At 44.0% G+C, this 15,429-nt stretch overlaps 1 protein-coding gene across 6 annotated transcripts in view; it reads right to left on the reverse strand.

The window, feature by feature from the left end:
• Nucleotides 1–4,753: 4,753 nt before the first annotated feature.
• The window catches only part of LOC141074243 (uncharacterized), a 50,427-nt gene continuing 39,751 nt past the window's right edge, over nucleotides 4,754–15,429 (reverse strand). For all 6 annotated transcript variants that reach the window (XM_073561853.1, XM_073561852.1, XM_073561855.1 and 3 more), the window contains 3 exons: nucleotides 8,194–8,334; nucleotides 6,718–6,838; nucleotides 4,754–6,373 (listed from right to left, as the gene is read on the reverse strand). In XM_073561853.1, the coding sequence (XP_073417954.1) occupies nucleotides 5,280–6,373; nucleotides 6,718–6,838; nucleotides 8,194–8,334 (1,356 nt within the window). In that variant the 3' untranslated portion in view covers nucleotides 4,754–5,279. The remainder of the gene's footprint in view (nucleotides 6,374–6,717; nucleotides 6,839–8,193; nucleotides 8,335–15,429) is intronic.

Raw genomic sequence — 15,429 nt, forward strand, 5'->3', positions numbered from 1 at the left:
GAGCGGGGGACTTGCTTTTTTGGTGGTTTGAGTAGAAGCTTTTGTAGGGAACATTTTGCATAACATTTGGGATCACATTTATCCGGCGCTCTACGCTGAACACTTACATCGGGGCTTACATCTAAATCTCCAAGTGACGCGATTCAGATGAGACTTAGGACTCCGTCTGGCCTCTGTTCAGCGATGTTCTACTTTTCACAGGTGCACAAAACTGTGGTCGACAGCACTTTTATGCACGCCTAAAAAGAGACACTGAGGGATCATAGGCAGCCATACGGCGTCCAGAGTGCCTCCATTTGCCTCATTAATTTTCTGCCGGGGTTCAGTCTGAATCACGCATTTCAGATACTTACACGGAAACTCCAATGTAAACGCTCAGCGCAGGCTGAAATAATTAACCCCTTATTGACCGAAGCTTTTTCGGTTTTGCGCTTATTGCTCCCCTTCGTCCCAGAGCCATAACTTTTTTTTCCATCAATATGGCCATGTGAGGGCTTGTTTTTTGCGGGACAAGTTGTACTTTTGAACAGTATCATTGGTTTTAGCTTGTTGTGTACCAGGAAACAAATTCCAAGTGCGGTGAAATTGCAAAAAAAGTGCAATCCCACGCTTGTTTTTTTGTTCGGATTTTTTGCATGGTTCACTAAATGCTAAAACTGACCTGCCATTATGTTTCTCCAGGTCATTTCGAGTTCATAGACACTAAACATGTCTAGGTTCTTTTTTATCTAAGTGGTGAGAAAAAACTTCCAAAGTTTTCTAAAAAAAAAATAAAAATATAATTTTGCCCCATTTTCTGATACCTGTAGCGTCTCCATTTTTCGTGATGTGGGGTTGGGTGAGGGCTTACTTTTTGTGCGCCGAGCTGACGTTTTTAAGGATACCATTTATGTGCAGATACAATCTTTTGATTGCCCAGTATTGCCTTTTAATGCAATTTTGTGGCGACCAAAAAAATGTAATACTGGCGTTTCGATTTTTTCCCACCACGCTGTTTAGCGATCGGGTTAATCCTTTTTTTTTCTTGATAGATCGGGCGATTCTAAACGTGGCGATACCAAATACGTGCATGTGTGATTTTTTTTTATTGTTTTATTTTGAATGGGGAGAAAGCGGGGGGTGATTTAAACTTATATTTTTTTCATATTTTTTAAAACTTTTTTTTTTTTTATAATTTTGTCATGCTTCAATAGCCTCAATGGGAGGCTAAAAGCATCCACTACTTGATCGGCTCTGTTAATGAACAGATCGCCTATATGTAGCAGAATTACAGCATTGCTATAAGCGCCGAACACTGCGTAGCGCTCATAGCGATGCCTCATCAACAGCCATAGAGGAGACCTCTGTGTTATGAATGAGTCACCGTAGGAGGCAAAAACAGAAATACTAGCTAAGTCCAGAAAACCAGAGAAGTTGGCAGCTATCGGATTGCAGACCCCTGAACCTATCAACAACAACTAGCAGTAGCCGTGGGGGGTTCCTACGGTGCCCTAGACCCCTCGATCACAGCCGGAGAACTACATAGCCTAAAGACAGAAAGGGAAATCTAAACTGCCCCAGAGCAAACCCCAAAGCAATAGGCAGCCCCCAACATATAATGACGGTGAAGCAAGATGAAAAAACACTCACACAGATAGAAAGATAGGCTGAGCAAATGATGGGGCCCAAGCTAACTAAATAGGACAGGATAGAAAAGCTGCTGTCAGCAATCCGCCCAAAACCCTATCAAAACAAGAGCCAACAGACTGATAGGGAGAAAAGCCTTGAAGACGCTAGGCTTCAAAAAGACTATATCAGTACTCAGGTATTTTCTGAAGACAGAGCAAAAAGGAATTCAGCTCACCCCAACAGGGAATGGCAGAAATCCAGAAAAACAAGGCAAAACAAAACCAAAACACAAATGCAAAAAGCAGAGCAGAAAACTTAGCTTTTGAGGAGCAGGAATCAGACTGGTCTCCTAGAATCCCTCAGAGAAATCACCCGCAAGGCAGAAGGGCGTCGGCTGCCTTATATCCAGTCAGCAATTCCAGTCACCCAGTCATCATCATCCTGCACATGTGCTTGGTAATCAGCCTCACTACCTTCCTTCACCAGAAGAGGGAGTTCATCAGACCTCAATGGTGAAGGGGAAAATGAACTCAACACCTCTGGTTGTGATGGCAATGCATCACTGACCCCCAATCACGTAAAAGGGGGTCGGTGATGCGCGTATTTCTGGCCCGGCGTCTGGAAGCGCTGGTTAAATCCCGCTGTCAGCGTTTGACTGGGAGATTTAACTAGTTAATAGGCGCGGATGGATCGCGATTCCACCTGTGCCTACTGCGGGTACATGTGTCAAAACTAAAGGAACAAGAAAGCGCAATAGGGTCTTATCCGGGTTAATGCTGGAGAAGTAGATTAGATTATACTCACCCTTTTTAGGAGAGGTTAAAGCATGTAGGATTAGTAATCTGCTTGCTGCACGTCCAAAGGTCAGCTCCGCGACCGCTTACACATCAGATTTTGGAATAAATTCTTGGACTTTTGTGCGCTACCAGATAAATTCACCAATCCAATAATTAAGAGAAAGATGAATCCATTTATTTCCCAACGCGTTTCGAAATGTGTACCATTTCTTCTTCAGGGGATGACATACAGATATGTCATCCCCTGAAGAAGAAATGGTACACATTTCGAAACGCGTTGGGAAATAAATGGATTAATCTTTCTCTTAAATATTGGATTGGTGAATTTATCTGGTAGCGCACAAAAGTCCAAGAATTTATTCCAAAATCTACTGCGGGTACATGTCAGCTGTTGAAAACAGCTGGCAAGTCCCGGCTTTGATGCGGGCTCACCGCTGGAGCCCACATCAAAGCAGGGGTTTCTACCATCGGACGTACTACTCTGCCCAATGGCAGTAAGGGGTTAAGCAGCTGGTGAAGAATTGGTTTTATTTTTTTCGCCGTTCCTTGTGCAGTATAAGCAATTAGACGACTATCCTTTTGGTCAGTGCGATTACAGCAATAACATATTTATAGCTTTTTATGTTTGGCTGTTGTCACACTAAAATATGTTTTATAGCAAACACTAGTTTTTGCATCCCCATATTTTGATAGCTATAATTTTTCCACATTTCCGCTGTCATGTGAGGTCTTGTTTTGCGGGACGAGTGGTCATTTTTATTGGTACCATTTTGGGGCACATGACTTTTTTTTTTTTTTTTATCAATTTCTAGTCCGATTTTTGGGAGGCAGAATGAATAAAAACCAGGAATTATTTTATTTTTTTCATGCCATTATGTGTGTGATAAAATTGATAAGGTAGCTTTGGGTCAGTACAATTACAGCGTTACCACATTTATAGTTTTTTTAATGTTTTGGCGCATCTGCACAATAAAAACTATTTTTTCCAAAAAAGAATCATGCCTGCATCACTTTATTCTGAGAGCTACAAACTTTTCATTTTTCCACTGACTGAGCTGTATGGTGGCTTGTATTTTTTGCGGGAAAAATGATGTTTTCAGATGCACTTTTTTTTTTTGTGTTTTTGATCGGGTTTTATTCCACTTTTTGTCTCGCAGTATTATGATAAAACAAAGTTTAAAAATAAAACAAAACTAAGTTTTTTGCCTCGTTTATTTTTTTTTTTTAATGGTGTTCACTGAAGGGGTTAACTAGTGGTATAGTTTTATAGGTCAGGTCATTCAGGACGCGGCGATACCAAATATGTGTATTTTTTAATAAATGTATTTATTGGATTAATACTTTATTCTTTTTTTCCTCTTATTTCCTGTTTTGTTTTTTTTTATATATTTTTTTGCAATTCATTTTTTTTTTTACATTTTTATTATATTGTCCCCGGAAGGGACATGAACTGTATAGTGACAGACATCTGATCTAATACTCTGCAATGGTTCACACTTGCGTTTGGCTGGTCTGCGTACTTCTACACTTAAGCTCCGCATCCACATACAACGCATGTCCCTGCGTACCCAATGTTAAAGATGGGTATACAAAGGACGACGCAGGAGGCATGTGGAAGTAGGCGGAGCTTAAGGGAGAAAGTACGCAGCCATATGCAGACCAGCCAAACGCAGGTGTGAACCCAGCCTTAGAGCAGTGTCTGACATGTAACGATGAGATGTGTCAGCCTGTCCTCGCAGCATGAGCTGACAGGCCACCATCCCTGGGTGATAATGAGATCAGAGAGGGAGCTCCCCCCATCTGCGATGACCCCCGATGTTGCTGTCTCTATTGCTAGCACCAAATTGCATTGGTGAGTCACGTTCGAGATAGGAGGACAATCACGGAATGCTGAAATTTTTTTCTCAGTTCAATCTGAGCTGAGAAAAAAAATTGCAGCTGAGCAGCAAATCATAGAACAACATTAGTCAGAGTGCAATCCAATTTATCGGCTTGCACTAATCCATTTTACTTGCAAATGAGTATGAGCCCTAATACCAAAGATGTGCTGGACCTTGTTCATATTGTGTATTGCATGGGGGAGGATGAGGTGTGTGACTGCACCCTTATCCCTCCAGCTTTCCCTGCCAAGTTTTAATCAGCGTTCAGCCTTGAACCCATCTCTTCCCCAGTTAATTTGAGGCCTGTCTGGGCACATGGATAGGTTCATCACTAAAGTTTGGGACTATGTATATTACATGTTAGCTTATTATTGGATGAGTTTTACACTTTTTGATCAAAATAGTTAACCTGTAGCTCATCATTTTAATGTATCTACTAATAGTGGAATTGACGTATTCACAAATCACAGTGTGCTATAATATCATGTATTTATATATAAACACACAGTCAATGGATAGTAAAAAGGAATCTCTTTCTTCTTTGGTGCTGTATTCTTGGTGCTTAGAGGAAAACCAATAGAATTTTTTTTATTAGGGATGAGCATTATAGTTATTTCTAAGAAAGGGTTCTTTAAAAATACTGAGATTAAGCTCAATACATGACGACATTCTTGCCAGTCCCAGTGTCTAAAATTGACATTGGTAACATTTCATATCCCTTTCTCTTTTGATCCTATACTATATTATACTGTAAAAAAAATGATTCTATTATACAAGCTGTCATCCAACGCCTTCTCAATCAGCTGCCTGTAATAGGAAAGTAACCATGCTCACCATGGGAATAATCTACATACAGAGTTATACATTCATGACCATTCCATACACAATAAAGTGATATTGGTTGTTGAGAGTTTTCACACTATATCAAAGAACATGGGTTATAAAATCTAGTGCAAATTAACAGTGGACATGGTCATGATCGTAGCGCTGCCCACTATTTATGTTTTACTGATTTTGTTTTAAAGTGCGTCTTTTGATGCCTGAGCATGTATTTCGAGGAGATAAACAGTTTCCCACATTCTGGACAGGAGTATGGCTTCTCTCCTGTGTGGATCATCTTATGTTCAGTTAGACTTGCGCTGTGTAAAAAACCTTTTCCACATTCAGTACAATGAAATGGTTTCTCGCCAGCATGAGATTTTTGATGTCGCAAAAGATTATAGAGAAAGCGATAAGACTTGTTACATTCTTCACACTCGAATGTCTCTCCTGTGTGAATCATCACATGCTCTCGGAGTTGGAAACGTCGTTTAAAACATTTTCCACATTCTGGACACCCATACGGTTTCTCCCCTGTGTGAATTCGGAGATGTTTCTCAAAATGTGACTGGTAGACAAAGGATTTTCCACACTCAGGACATAGCAGTGTTTGTCCTGTATGAAATCTTTGATGAGCAACGAGGTGCGATTTATACCTAAAGGTCTTGTCACACTCCGTGCATGGGAAGGGTCTTTCACCAGTGTGAACTCTGTAATGGGCCTGAAGGTTTCCAGTATTAAAAAAGCATTTGCCACATTCTGAACACTGGTAAGGTTTCTCTCCTGTGTGGACTTTCATATGACTCTCTTGTCTGTTCTTGGAAGGGAAAACTTTATCACATTCTGAACATGGGAAGTTTTTTGGAAACGCATGCATCCTGAGATGAGCATCAAGATTTCCCTTTACAGAAAAACTACAACCACACTCAGGCAGTTTCCTTGCACACTTTTTTCTGCCCACACTTCTCTGGTCTAAAAGACATTTTTCACAGAACTTTTTGCTCCCAATAGAATCAGTATCTGTCTCAATCTGCCCAACATCACTTCTCTTAAATTCATTTCCACATTCACTGCACAGTCCTGGGGTCTGCTCCTTATGCTTATTTTTGTGTTTTCCAATATTTGATGGTTTCTGAAAACATTTTATGGATTTAACAGCATGGTGTGGTGGAGGGCCTGTCAGGACACAGGAGCTCTCCAAGGAATCTTTGCCATGTTTGTGAAATTCAAGTGGGCTTTCTTCAGTGGAATCTAGAGAAGATGGTTTATCTATGGGTAGGAAACAAAATAGGTAAGAGTAAGTAAAAAAAGATGCCAATTTACCCCATTATATAAAGTTAAAAATGGCACCAGCCTTTCCTAAACATTAGCCATTATTTTTGTCAGCCTTCCATAATTCATAGCATAAAATGTTTTTCAATGTTTTCTACCATTTGTCCCCGGAAGGTTTTTTATTAACCAGTGGTGGCTCGACTTCATCTATGCATCACGTCACACAGATAACGTTGCACCAGCTGTGACTAATCAAATGCTGAGCAGGGGACGCTATAAAGAAACCAAATCCACATTTATAAAATGATATGATGCATTAATGTACTACAGCATTTACTTACCATAAGACTGAAGTATTTCAGTGTCCATCATGATGTCTTTGTACAGATCCTTGTGTTCTTCTACATACTCCCATTCATCCACGGAGAAGTGTACAGTTATGCCTTCATATCTAATCGAAGCCTGACAAACAATGACAGTCATCATCAAGACACATTATCCCTTATCAGTAGTGTAGCTTCCGGGGGGCAGATGGTTCAGTTGCTCCCCGGGCTCAGAGGGGCACAACACCTAGAGCTACCGGCACTTTAAACTGTATCGGCATGCACAGACATGGTCTTCATGCACTACTGCTCCATGGAGTTGTAAACCGCAGGTCGATTTAAGCCCGAGGTCTACACAAACGCAGGGAGATGCACAAATGAGGCGCAGCAGCAGCATGATGACATGACCGTATTGGTCTGTCCACACCTTCGCCCTGTGATGCCTTGGGATCCATGGTTAGGTAAGATTTATTTTTTGTTGTAATGGTGCTCATGGGGTGACTACTGAGGGCCATCCATACAGTGTGTGTGTGTGTGTGTTTGTTTGTGTGTGTGTGTGTGGGGGGGGGGACTACAGGGGACCATAAAACAGTGTAGAAAAACTACTGGGAGGCCATCATACTACTACTGGGGGCCATAACACAATGGTGGGCTACTGAGGGCATTCATACAGTGGGGGACCATGCTCTGTATAGGGAGCTGTTTGCCCAACATGCTGTGTATTTGGGAGCTGTGAGGGGCATCATGCTGTGTAGAGGGGATCCATATGGGGGCACTTGGGATGTTATTAAATGTTGAGTGGGCACTTAGGAAGCATAATTGTTATGGGGCACTCAAGCTATTGTGATAGTCAAATGGGTACACAGGGGGCATTGTTACTTTCTAGGACCAAAATGTGGGCACTGTTTTCTAGAGCATTTGCATCGGGCATTAATATTTTCTAAGGTGCAATTTTACCACCTAACCGGCACAAAGGAGGCATTTTTCTTTGTAAGAGGCACAGTGATGGGCATTAAGTGGGACACTAAGATGATGAATAATTGTGACACATGACAGCAAATCAGCATTGAGGAGACAGCAGGATGAGGGGTTTGTGCAGGTTGGGAATAGTTGGGGACTATGATGGAAATGTAAGTAATCTCTGCTGACAATGGAAATGCAATGCAGTCATCTTTGTAGATGAGTTATTGCTGGAGAAATCGTGATATCAGCCTGGAAAAAACATCACCAGAAAGTCATCATCAATAACTGTACTGTAACCTCTTATGTGTTCTGCAGCACTGGTATCTACCACTATACAATGGTAGTATCAGTGTTAATCTTTGTAATCTGCTGAGGTTCCCTATATCTAGGAGTAGGCATCGCCACCGTAGTTGTACACACGGTTATCTGGTTACACCCACTCAGATATTTTGCACCCCCTGAGCTGAACCTCTAACTACACTTCTATCTCGTGTTACTATATAATGTCCCAGTATTCCCAGCGGCGCTCACCTCTCCAGTCAGCAGCTCAATGATCTTATTGGTGAGATCTAAGATTTCTCCATCATTCTTCTTCTCATGTATCAATCCTGACACGTTGTCTGTAACATCGAGTGTGGCGACATTTCCATGAGTCCATATAACTATATATTTCTGTACAATGTAATAAGATACTTCGTTTTACTTTGATGCAAAATAAACTGCTATTGGTTCATAATAATCTGTCACATAAAAAACAAAAGAACTAAAAAAAACTTTGTTGCATCCATTATATAACAGGTGTAGGTGTCAGTGCTGCTTGCACTGCTGGTACTACAATTGACAAATGTAAGAGAAACATGGAATAAGATTTACATTACCCCCATAATGACTTCTATTGCACTACCTTGTTATGGAGATACTTCAGAAGAAGACTACAGCTCTGTGTGCAGGAAATCCCGATGCCTCGGTTGTCCATAACAGCCTAAGGCACCAGCCACTGATCGGAGACCAAGAAAGAAGTTCTCTGATCATGGGACCTCGTAGGAGTCAAAACTCATTATATTGTACTGTGTCTACTGCAGGAGAAGATAGAATTAGACTTACCGGTAATTAGGTTTCTAGAAAGCTTCCACAACAGCATAGGTTGTCTCCACGCCCTAATGGTGGACAGGAAGTACGAGAGGTTAAAAGGTCCCTCCCACCTCCCTCTCACCAGTGACTTATAACTGATTACCATAGCACCGGTTACCTTAAGATTCTCAGAATTTGTCCAAGAATGCAGGGAGGGAAAATAGTGGTGTCGTGGAAGGTTTCTAGAAACCGAATTACCGGTAAGTCTAATTCTATTTTCTCTAGCAACCTTCCACGACAGCATAGGAGGCATAACCTATACTGCACTAGGGGGGGGACAACGGCCTGAAGAACTTTTTGGCCAAAGACTAAATCCCTGTTGGACATAAGGTCCAACCTGTAGTGTTTAGTAAAAGTATGTAAGGAGGACCAGGTCGCTGCCTTACAAATCTGCTCTGAAGATGCGCCTGCCCTCTCAGCCCATGAAGTAGAGGTAGATCGTGTTGAATGCGCTTTGATCCCTCTAGGGGGAGTGATGTTTTGCGCCAGGTATGCTTCAGAGATAGCCTTTTTAATCCAATTGGCAATGGTGTTTTTTGCCACCTTCTTTCCTCTGTTTGGACCTGAGGTATGGATGAATAGGTTGTGGTCGATTCTATAAGGCTTGGTACACTCTAAGTAGTGGAAAATTATTCGCCTTACGTCCAGCGTATGAAACACCTCTTCTTTAGGGTTTGCTGGGTTTTGACAAAATGAGGGGAGAATTATATTCTGTGATCTATGAAAGTCCGACACAACCTTTGGTAGAAAAGACGGATCAAGGGAGAGAACTATGGAGTCATCTATGACTGTTAGGTAGGGTTCTCTGATTGAGAGAGCCTGTAGCTCTCCTATTCGCCTTGCTGAGGTTATTGCTATAAGGAAGGCCACCTTACAGGAGAGCAGGTGAGAAGTACAGGATGGCAGGGGCTGAAAGGGTGACTGAGTGAGTCCCGTAAGAACCACGTTCAAGTCCCATGGTGGAACCGCAACTAGCTTTTTTGGATGTAGCCTAGTGGCTGATGTAATGAATCTTCTTATCCACCTGTGGTTGGCCAAGTCACAGTCAAACATGGAGCTTAGTCCTGATATCTGTACTTTGTGTGCTAGGCTTTAGACCTAGCTCAAGCCCCCTCTGTAGGAAATCCATGATACGGGAAATGTTAAGGTTTCCTGGGTCAGGCAAATCTGGCAGACACCATGAGGAAAACTTTTTCCATATTTTGTTATATATAGCAATGGTGACCGGCTTCCGGGATTTCTGGAGGGTGTTTATTACTGCCTCTCATAGACCCCCTTGGGCCTCAAGATCTGGGTCTCAGTAACCAGGCCGCTAACCTCATTCCCCAGAGGTTTGGGTGATGTTGCGGGCCCTGTAAGAGAAGGTCGTTTTCCAGGGGTAGGAGGACTGGCCCCTCTACCTGTAGCTTTGTAATTAGAGAATACCAGCTCCTTTTTGGCCATAGTAGAGCTACTAGGATGGTCTGGGTTCGATCCTCCCGGATCTTCCTCAGGGTTGCGGCAAGGATTGGAACTGGCGGGAAGGCATATGCCAAACGAAACCTCCACTTGTGGGCGAAGGCATCTACCCCCAGGGATCTGTCCCTGGGGTTCAGGGAAAAATAGTTTCTCACCCGAGCATTTTCTCTTGAGGCCAGTAGATCCACCTCCGGGAGGCCCCACCTGTTGATCAGCTTCTGAAAGTTTTTTTCGTTTAGGCTCCACTCGCCAGGCTGGATGCATTTTTGGCTCAGGAAATCTGCCTGAAGATTGGAGGTACCCTTTAGGTGGATTGCTGTTAGAGACTGGAGGTGTCTTTCGGCCCAGCAAAATATTCGGCCCAACAGGCCCTCTAGACTGCTGGATCTTGAACCACCTTGGTGTCTGAGATGGGCCACTGTTGTTACATTGTCTGAGTAGACTCTGATATGATGGCCCTGAACTAGGTGTCTTACCGCCAGGAGAGCTTCCTCCACAGCCTTCAGTTCCCTGAAGTTTGATGACTTTGTACTCACTGTCTGGCTCCACAACCCCTGGAATGGTTGTTGGGACACTACGGCTCCCCAGCCTTTTTTGCTGGCATCCGATGTTACCGTGACCAAGGGGATTTGGGACCAGTTGATTCCCCTGCACAGATTTTTGTGGTCCATCCACCCATATGCTAGCAAAGCTTTCACTCTTCCTGGGGTCTGGACTCTTGTTCAGGCAGGTGTGATCTCTGTTCCAGTTTCCCAAGATATGGGACTGGAGTAATTTGGAGTGAGCCGAGGTCATTGACCCTAATATGGACATAGCTGACCTGAGGGTCGGGGACCTCTGTTTCCTGAAGCTTGAGATTCTTGAAATTATGGACCTCTGATGTTCCTCCGGGAGGAAGGACATTTGTTTCCTTGAATCTAGGAGGATTCCCAAGAATTTTATCTGCTGGGAGGGTTGGATCTGCGACTTTTTTATATTCGGGATCCACCCCAGCGATTGGAGAATACCCAGAGTTTGGGTCACCTGGTTTACCAGAGTCTGGTATGAGGCTCCTATTATCAGCAGGTCGTCCAGGTAGGGTACAATGCATATACCTTGGCTTCTGATGTGGGACACAGCTTCCGCCATAATTTTGGTAAATACTCGAGGGGCAGAGGATATTCCAAAGGGAAGTATGTTGCACTGATAGTGCCGGATGTCTGGACCCTGGCGGATCGCAAACCTTAGGTACTTCCTGTGAGAAGGATGTATAGGAATGTGAATATAGGCATCCTTCAGATCTATGGTTGCCATGAAGTAAGACGGCCCTATCAGAGGAATGGCGGTCTTTACCGACTCCATCTTGAATCTGCGATATGTCGGTTGAGGCCCTTGAGATTTATTATTATTCTTGCCTCTCCTGTGGGTTTCTTCACTAGGAACAGCCTGGAATAATTCCCCCTTCCTTGTTCCTCCACAGGGACCTGAGAAATGGCGTTTGATTGTAGAAGGAGTTGGATGCCGGATTTTAGTGCTGTAGTCTCCCGAGGTTGTAGGGAGGTAACTCTTATACCCTGCGGGGGGAGGATTCGAATTCTAGTAGTAGGCCTTCTTTGATCACACTGAGGACCCAGGGGCTGTTGGAAATCAACTGCCAAGAGTGAAAGAACCTCGAAAGCCTTCCCCCCACCGGGGTCGAGTCATTGCTTTTCTTGTGGCTGTTGCTGCTGCTTCTGGGGGACCAGGATATTCCTGCCTCTCCCCTTAGCATAACTCCATCTTCCCGACTTTCCCTTCCCTCTCGGCTGGGATCACTGATTCTGGAATCCTCTGCTCAGGAAGTACTTTCTTTTTGTCTGTGGCCTTTTCAAGAATTTCATCTAAGGCCGGGCAGAAGACATGTTCACCCTTGAAGGGCAAAGAGCAGAGCTTCAACTTGGAGGTAACATCCCCGCTCCACGTTTTAAGCTAGAGGGCACGTCTGGCAGAATTGGACTGTACCATAGCCCTGGCAGAGATGCGGATCATCTCCATCGATGCATCCACCAAGAAGCCTGTAGCTCTTTGTAGTATAGGAACGGAGTTCAGGAGGTCACCTCTTGAGGTTCCCTGAGAAATATGACTTTCTAGTTCCTCTATCCATTGGAAGAGAGACCTAGACACGCATGTGGATGCAATCCCTGACTTTAAGGAAAAAGCAGAGGTTTCCCAGGCTTTCCTTAGGAGGCTCTCTGCTTTACGGTCCATCAGGTCTCTAAGCTGGGACGCGTCATCAAAAGGAAGGACCGTTTTCTTCACCACCCTCGCCACCTGGATATCAACTTTCGGGATGTCCCATTTAAACTCCTCTCCCTCCAGGGGGAATCTATGCCCGAGTTCCGAAGGGGCTGAGTAGCGCTTCTCTGGGTACTCCCATTCCTGGGAGATCATATCTACTATGCTCCTATGTACTGGGAAACCTGTTCGCTTTGGTCCCTCGAATCCCCCGAACATGCGGTCTTATGCTGACTGAGTAACAGGCTCATCCTCTAGGCCCATGGTGGCCCGTACTGTGCCAACCAGCTCCTCCACATATTCCGTGGAAAGGAGGTATTTCCTCGATTCGGCTAAATTAGAGGTTCCCGGTTGTTCCCAATTTTCGGAGCCTGAATTATATGATTTTTCTGATTCAGACTGAGTCTTCCATCTGAATTTTCTGTTTTTTTGGGGGGTGGTGAGCCCACAATCGGAGGGAGTGGAGGTGGTGGAGGGGGAGACGGTGCAGCCAGGGAAGTCTGAACCTGGTGAGTAACCAGGCTGCGGATTTCGTCAATTAGTGACGGGTGTTCAGCCCTGACCACCCTGTCTATGCAAGCTTGACACAATTTTTTCGCCCAATTTGAGGGGAGTTTTGCACTGCATATGGCACATTTGGCCGACTTGCTGGTGGTATTGGTGCTTTTGTGGGCAGACTTTTCTCCCTATAAGAAAAGGGGGAGAAGTATTTTGAGGACCTCTATCTCAAGATTGCACCACTAGGACCCACCCCAGTTACACTTACTGTGGCTGGGGCAGTGCTGGGCTCTGCAGACGCAGGGCAAGAAGAACCGTCCATACTGACAGGGGATTTGCCTTACCTGTCGGCGTCTTCCGGCGGGTTAATAAAGGGTTAACCCCGCCCTCAGCGCAGTATTTTCATTTTCCCCCTCCTCCTCCCTGGGTCCCGGGGCAGGCACAGCGAGTGCTGGCGAGCTCCGCACGCTGGCAGCTGAATGGGGGCCGCCATGACAGGAAGTTGTCATACATACCCTGAAGTGACCGCGTGTGACGTCACTTCCGGGTCACCGCACGGCGTGCAACAGGAGGAGGAGAGACCGGAGAGCTGCGGGAGGCCTCAGGTCGGGGATCACTGGCCCACTTTACTCCTCATAGGGGAGCGCGAGTGGGCCAGGAAGGTCCCGTGTTCTTATGAAGACGGGAGCAGTACGGAGGAGGGGAGGCAGCGCCGCCGACCACCACTGCCCGGCTTAAGAATTACAGGTACGCTGCAGCAGCCGGCCACACAGCATACCGCACCTCTCCATGCCCCATGGGGGACAGGAAAGACTCTGGTGAGAGGGAGGTGGGAGGGACCTTTTAACCTCTCGTACTTCCTGTCCCCCCCATTAGGGCGTGGAGACAACCTCCTATGCTGTTGTGGAAGGTTGCTAGAGAAAACCCTTTTCTTATTTCCTCTATGTAAAAATTAGAAATCGATATGTATAAAAAATGAACACCACCCGTTCAGGACTTTGTGTTTCTTTTGGTTTTCTGATGGTACAGAGATAAATAACAGTGTATGTATGACAACCTATGTATTGTATTACTGTCAGTGTGATGACTGATTATCCATAGTCTCTCATGTTGTAAAACCTCTTGGTATGTAGTAAAAAAAAAAAAAGACACAAAAACAACCCACACAATAAAAACAGAATAATAATTATCAGTAAATTATTTTACCCCAAAATAATGCCAGTAAAATGTTTAACCTGTTCTGAAAAAAAAAAAAAAAAAAAAAAAAGTAACAGACGGAAAAATAAAGTTATGTCTCTTTTAATGAAACGTGTTTTTACTGTGCAAAAAGTACCAAAATAAAAATAAAAATCTCCACTTATTCAATATCACCATATTCTTACTGATCAGTGGAATAAAAATAACATGTTATTTAAATTAAACCATACACAGCAGAACTAAAAATAGAGTAATTGCTTTTTTTTTTCCATCCTTCCAACGAGGAAAGACTTAAAGCGAACCTGTCATGTTAAAAGACAAAATATATGGGGTTAATCTGCAGGTGAATAGTGTACGGACATCGTGGAGTGGCGGCACTAAAAGCCCCACTGCCAGGGGGAAACATTTTCCCAGGCAGCCTCTGGCTCTGTCATAGGGGTGGGCCAGTGATGCTTTAGTCAACGATCAGTGCATATGGAGCGGCGGTTGTAACCATGCCCTGGCACTGACTGACAGCTGGCTCAGCATTAATGCAATACAGAGCCATGGGTACGGTAACAGCTGTAGATCTCTAGGAACAGAGCAGTGACTGAATTCGCTCCGGTGCCACCACTATGACAAAGTCTGAGGCTGAAGGGGGGAATAAAGAGAATTTCCTCACAACAGTCGTAGCAGGGTTTCCGTCAGTATATTAACCAAATATCTGCAGGTAAATAACTTTTTTTTACATGATGTGTATTTAAAGAAAACCTAAGAATCACTAAAATAATAATAATTTATATAGCGCCAACATGTTCCGCAGCACTTTACAGTTAAACAGTTATAAAACAGTCATAAGTAACAACGTTAACAAGAGTATAATGATTAAAGCAAAATAAAACAACCCTACTCGTGAGAGCTTACAATCTAGAATGAGGTGAGAGATACAAAGTACAGGTGTGTATTTACAATGGTGTATTTACAATGATGGTCCAGACATCTTGAGGGGGTGGGGAGTAGATGGAGATAGTGAATGGGCTACACACGCACACCTTCACATAAAATGACTTGGATTAGGGAACGTGATGGGCTGCTCTGAACAAATGTGTTTTGAGGGAGCACCTAAAACTGTGCAAGTTATCGCTGGTCCTAATTTCTTGGGGTAGAGCATTCTAGAGGATTGGTGCAACTCGGGAGAAGTCTTGGGAGTCGGGAGTGGGAGATACGGATTAGTGCAGAGGTTAGTGAAAA

Source organism: Dendrobates tinctorius, unplaced genomic scaffold (assembly GCF_039654945.1).
Source record: "Dendrobates tinctorius isolate UK_male_01 unplaced genomic scaffold, ASM3965494v1 ptg000331l, whole genome shotgun sequence".
Lineage (NCBI taxonomy): Eukaryota > Metazoa > Chordata > Amphibia > Anura > Dendrobatidae > Dendrobates > Dendrobates tinctorius.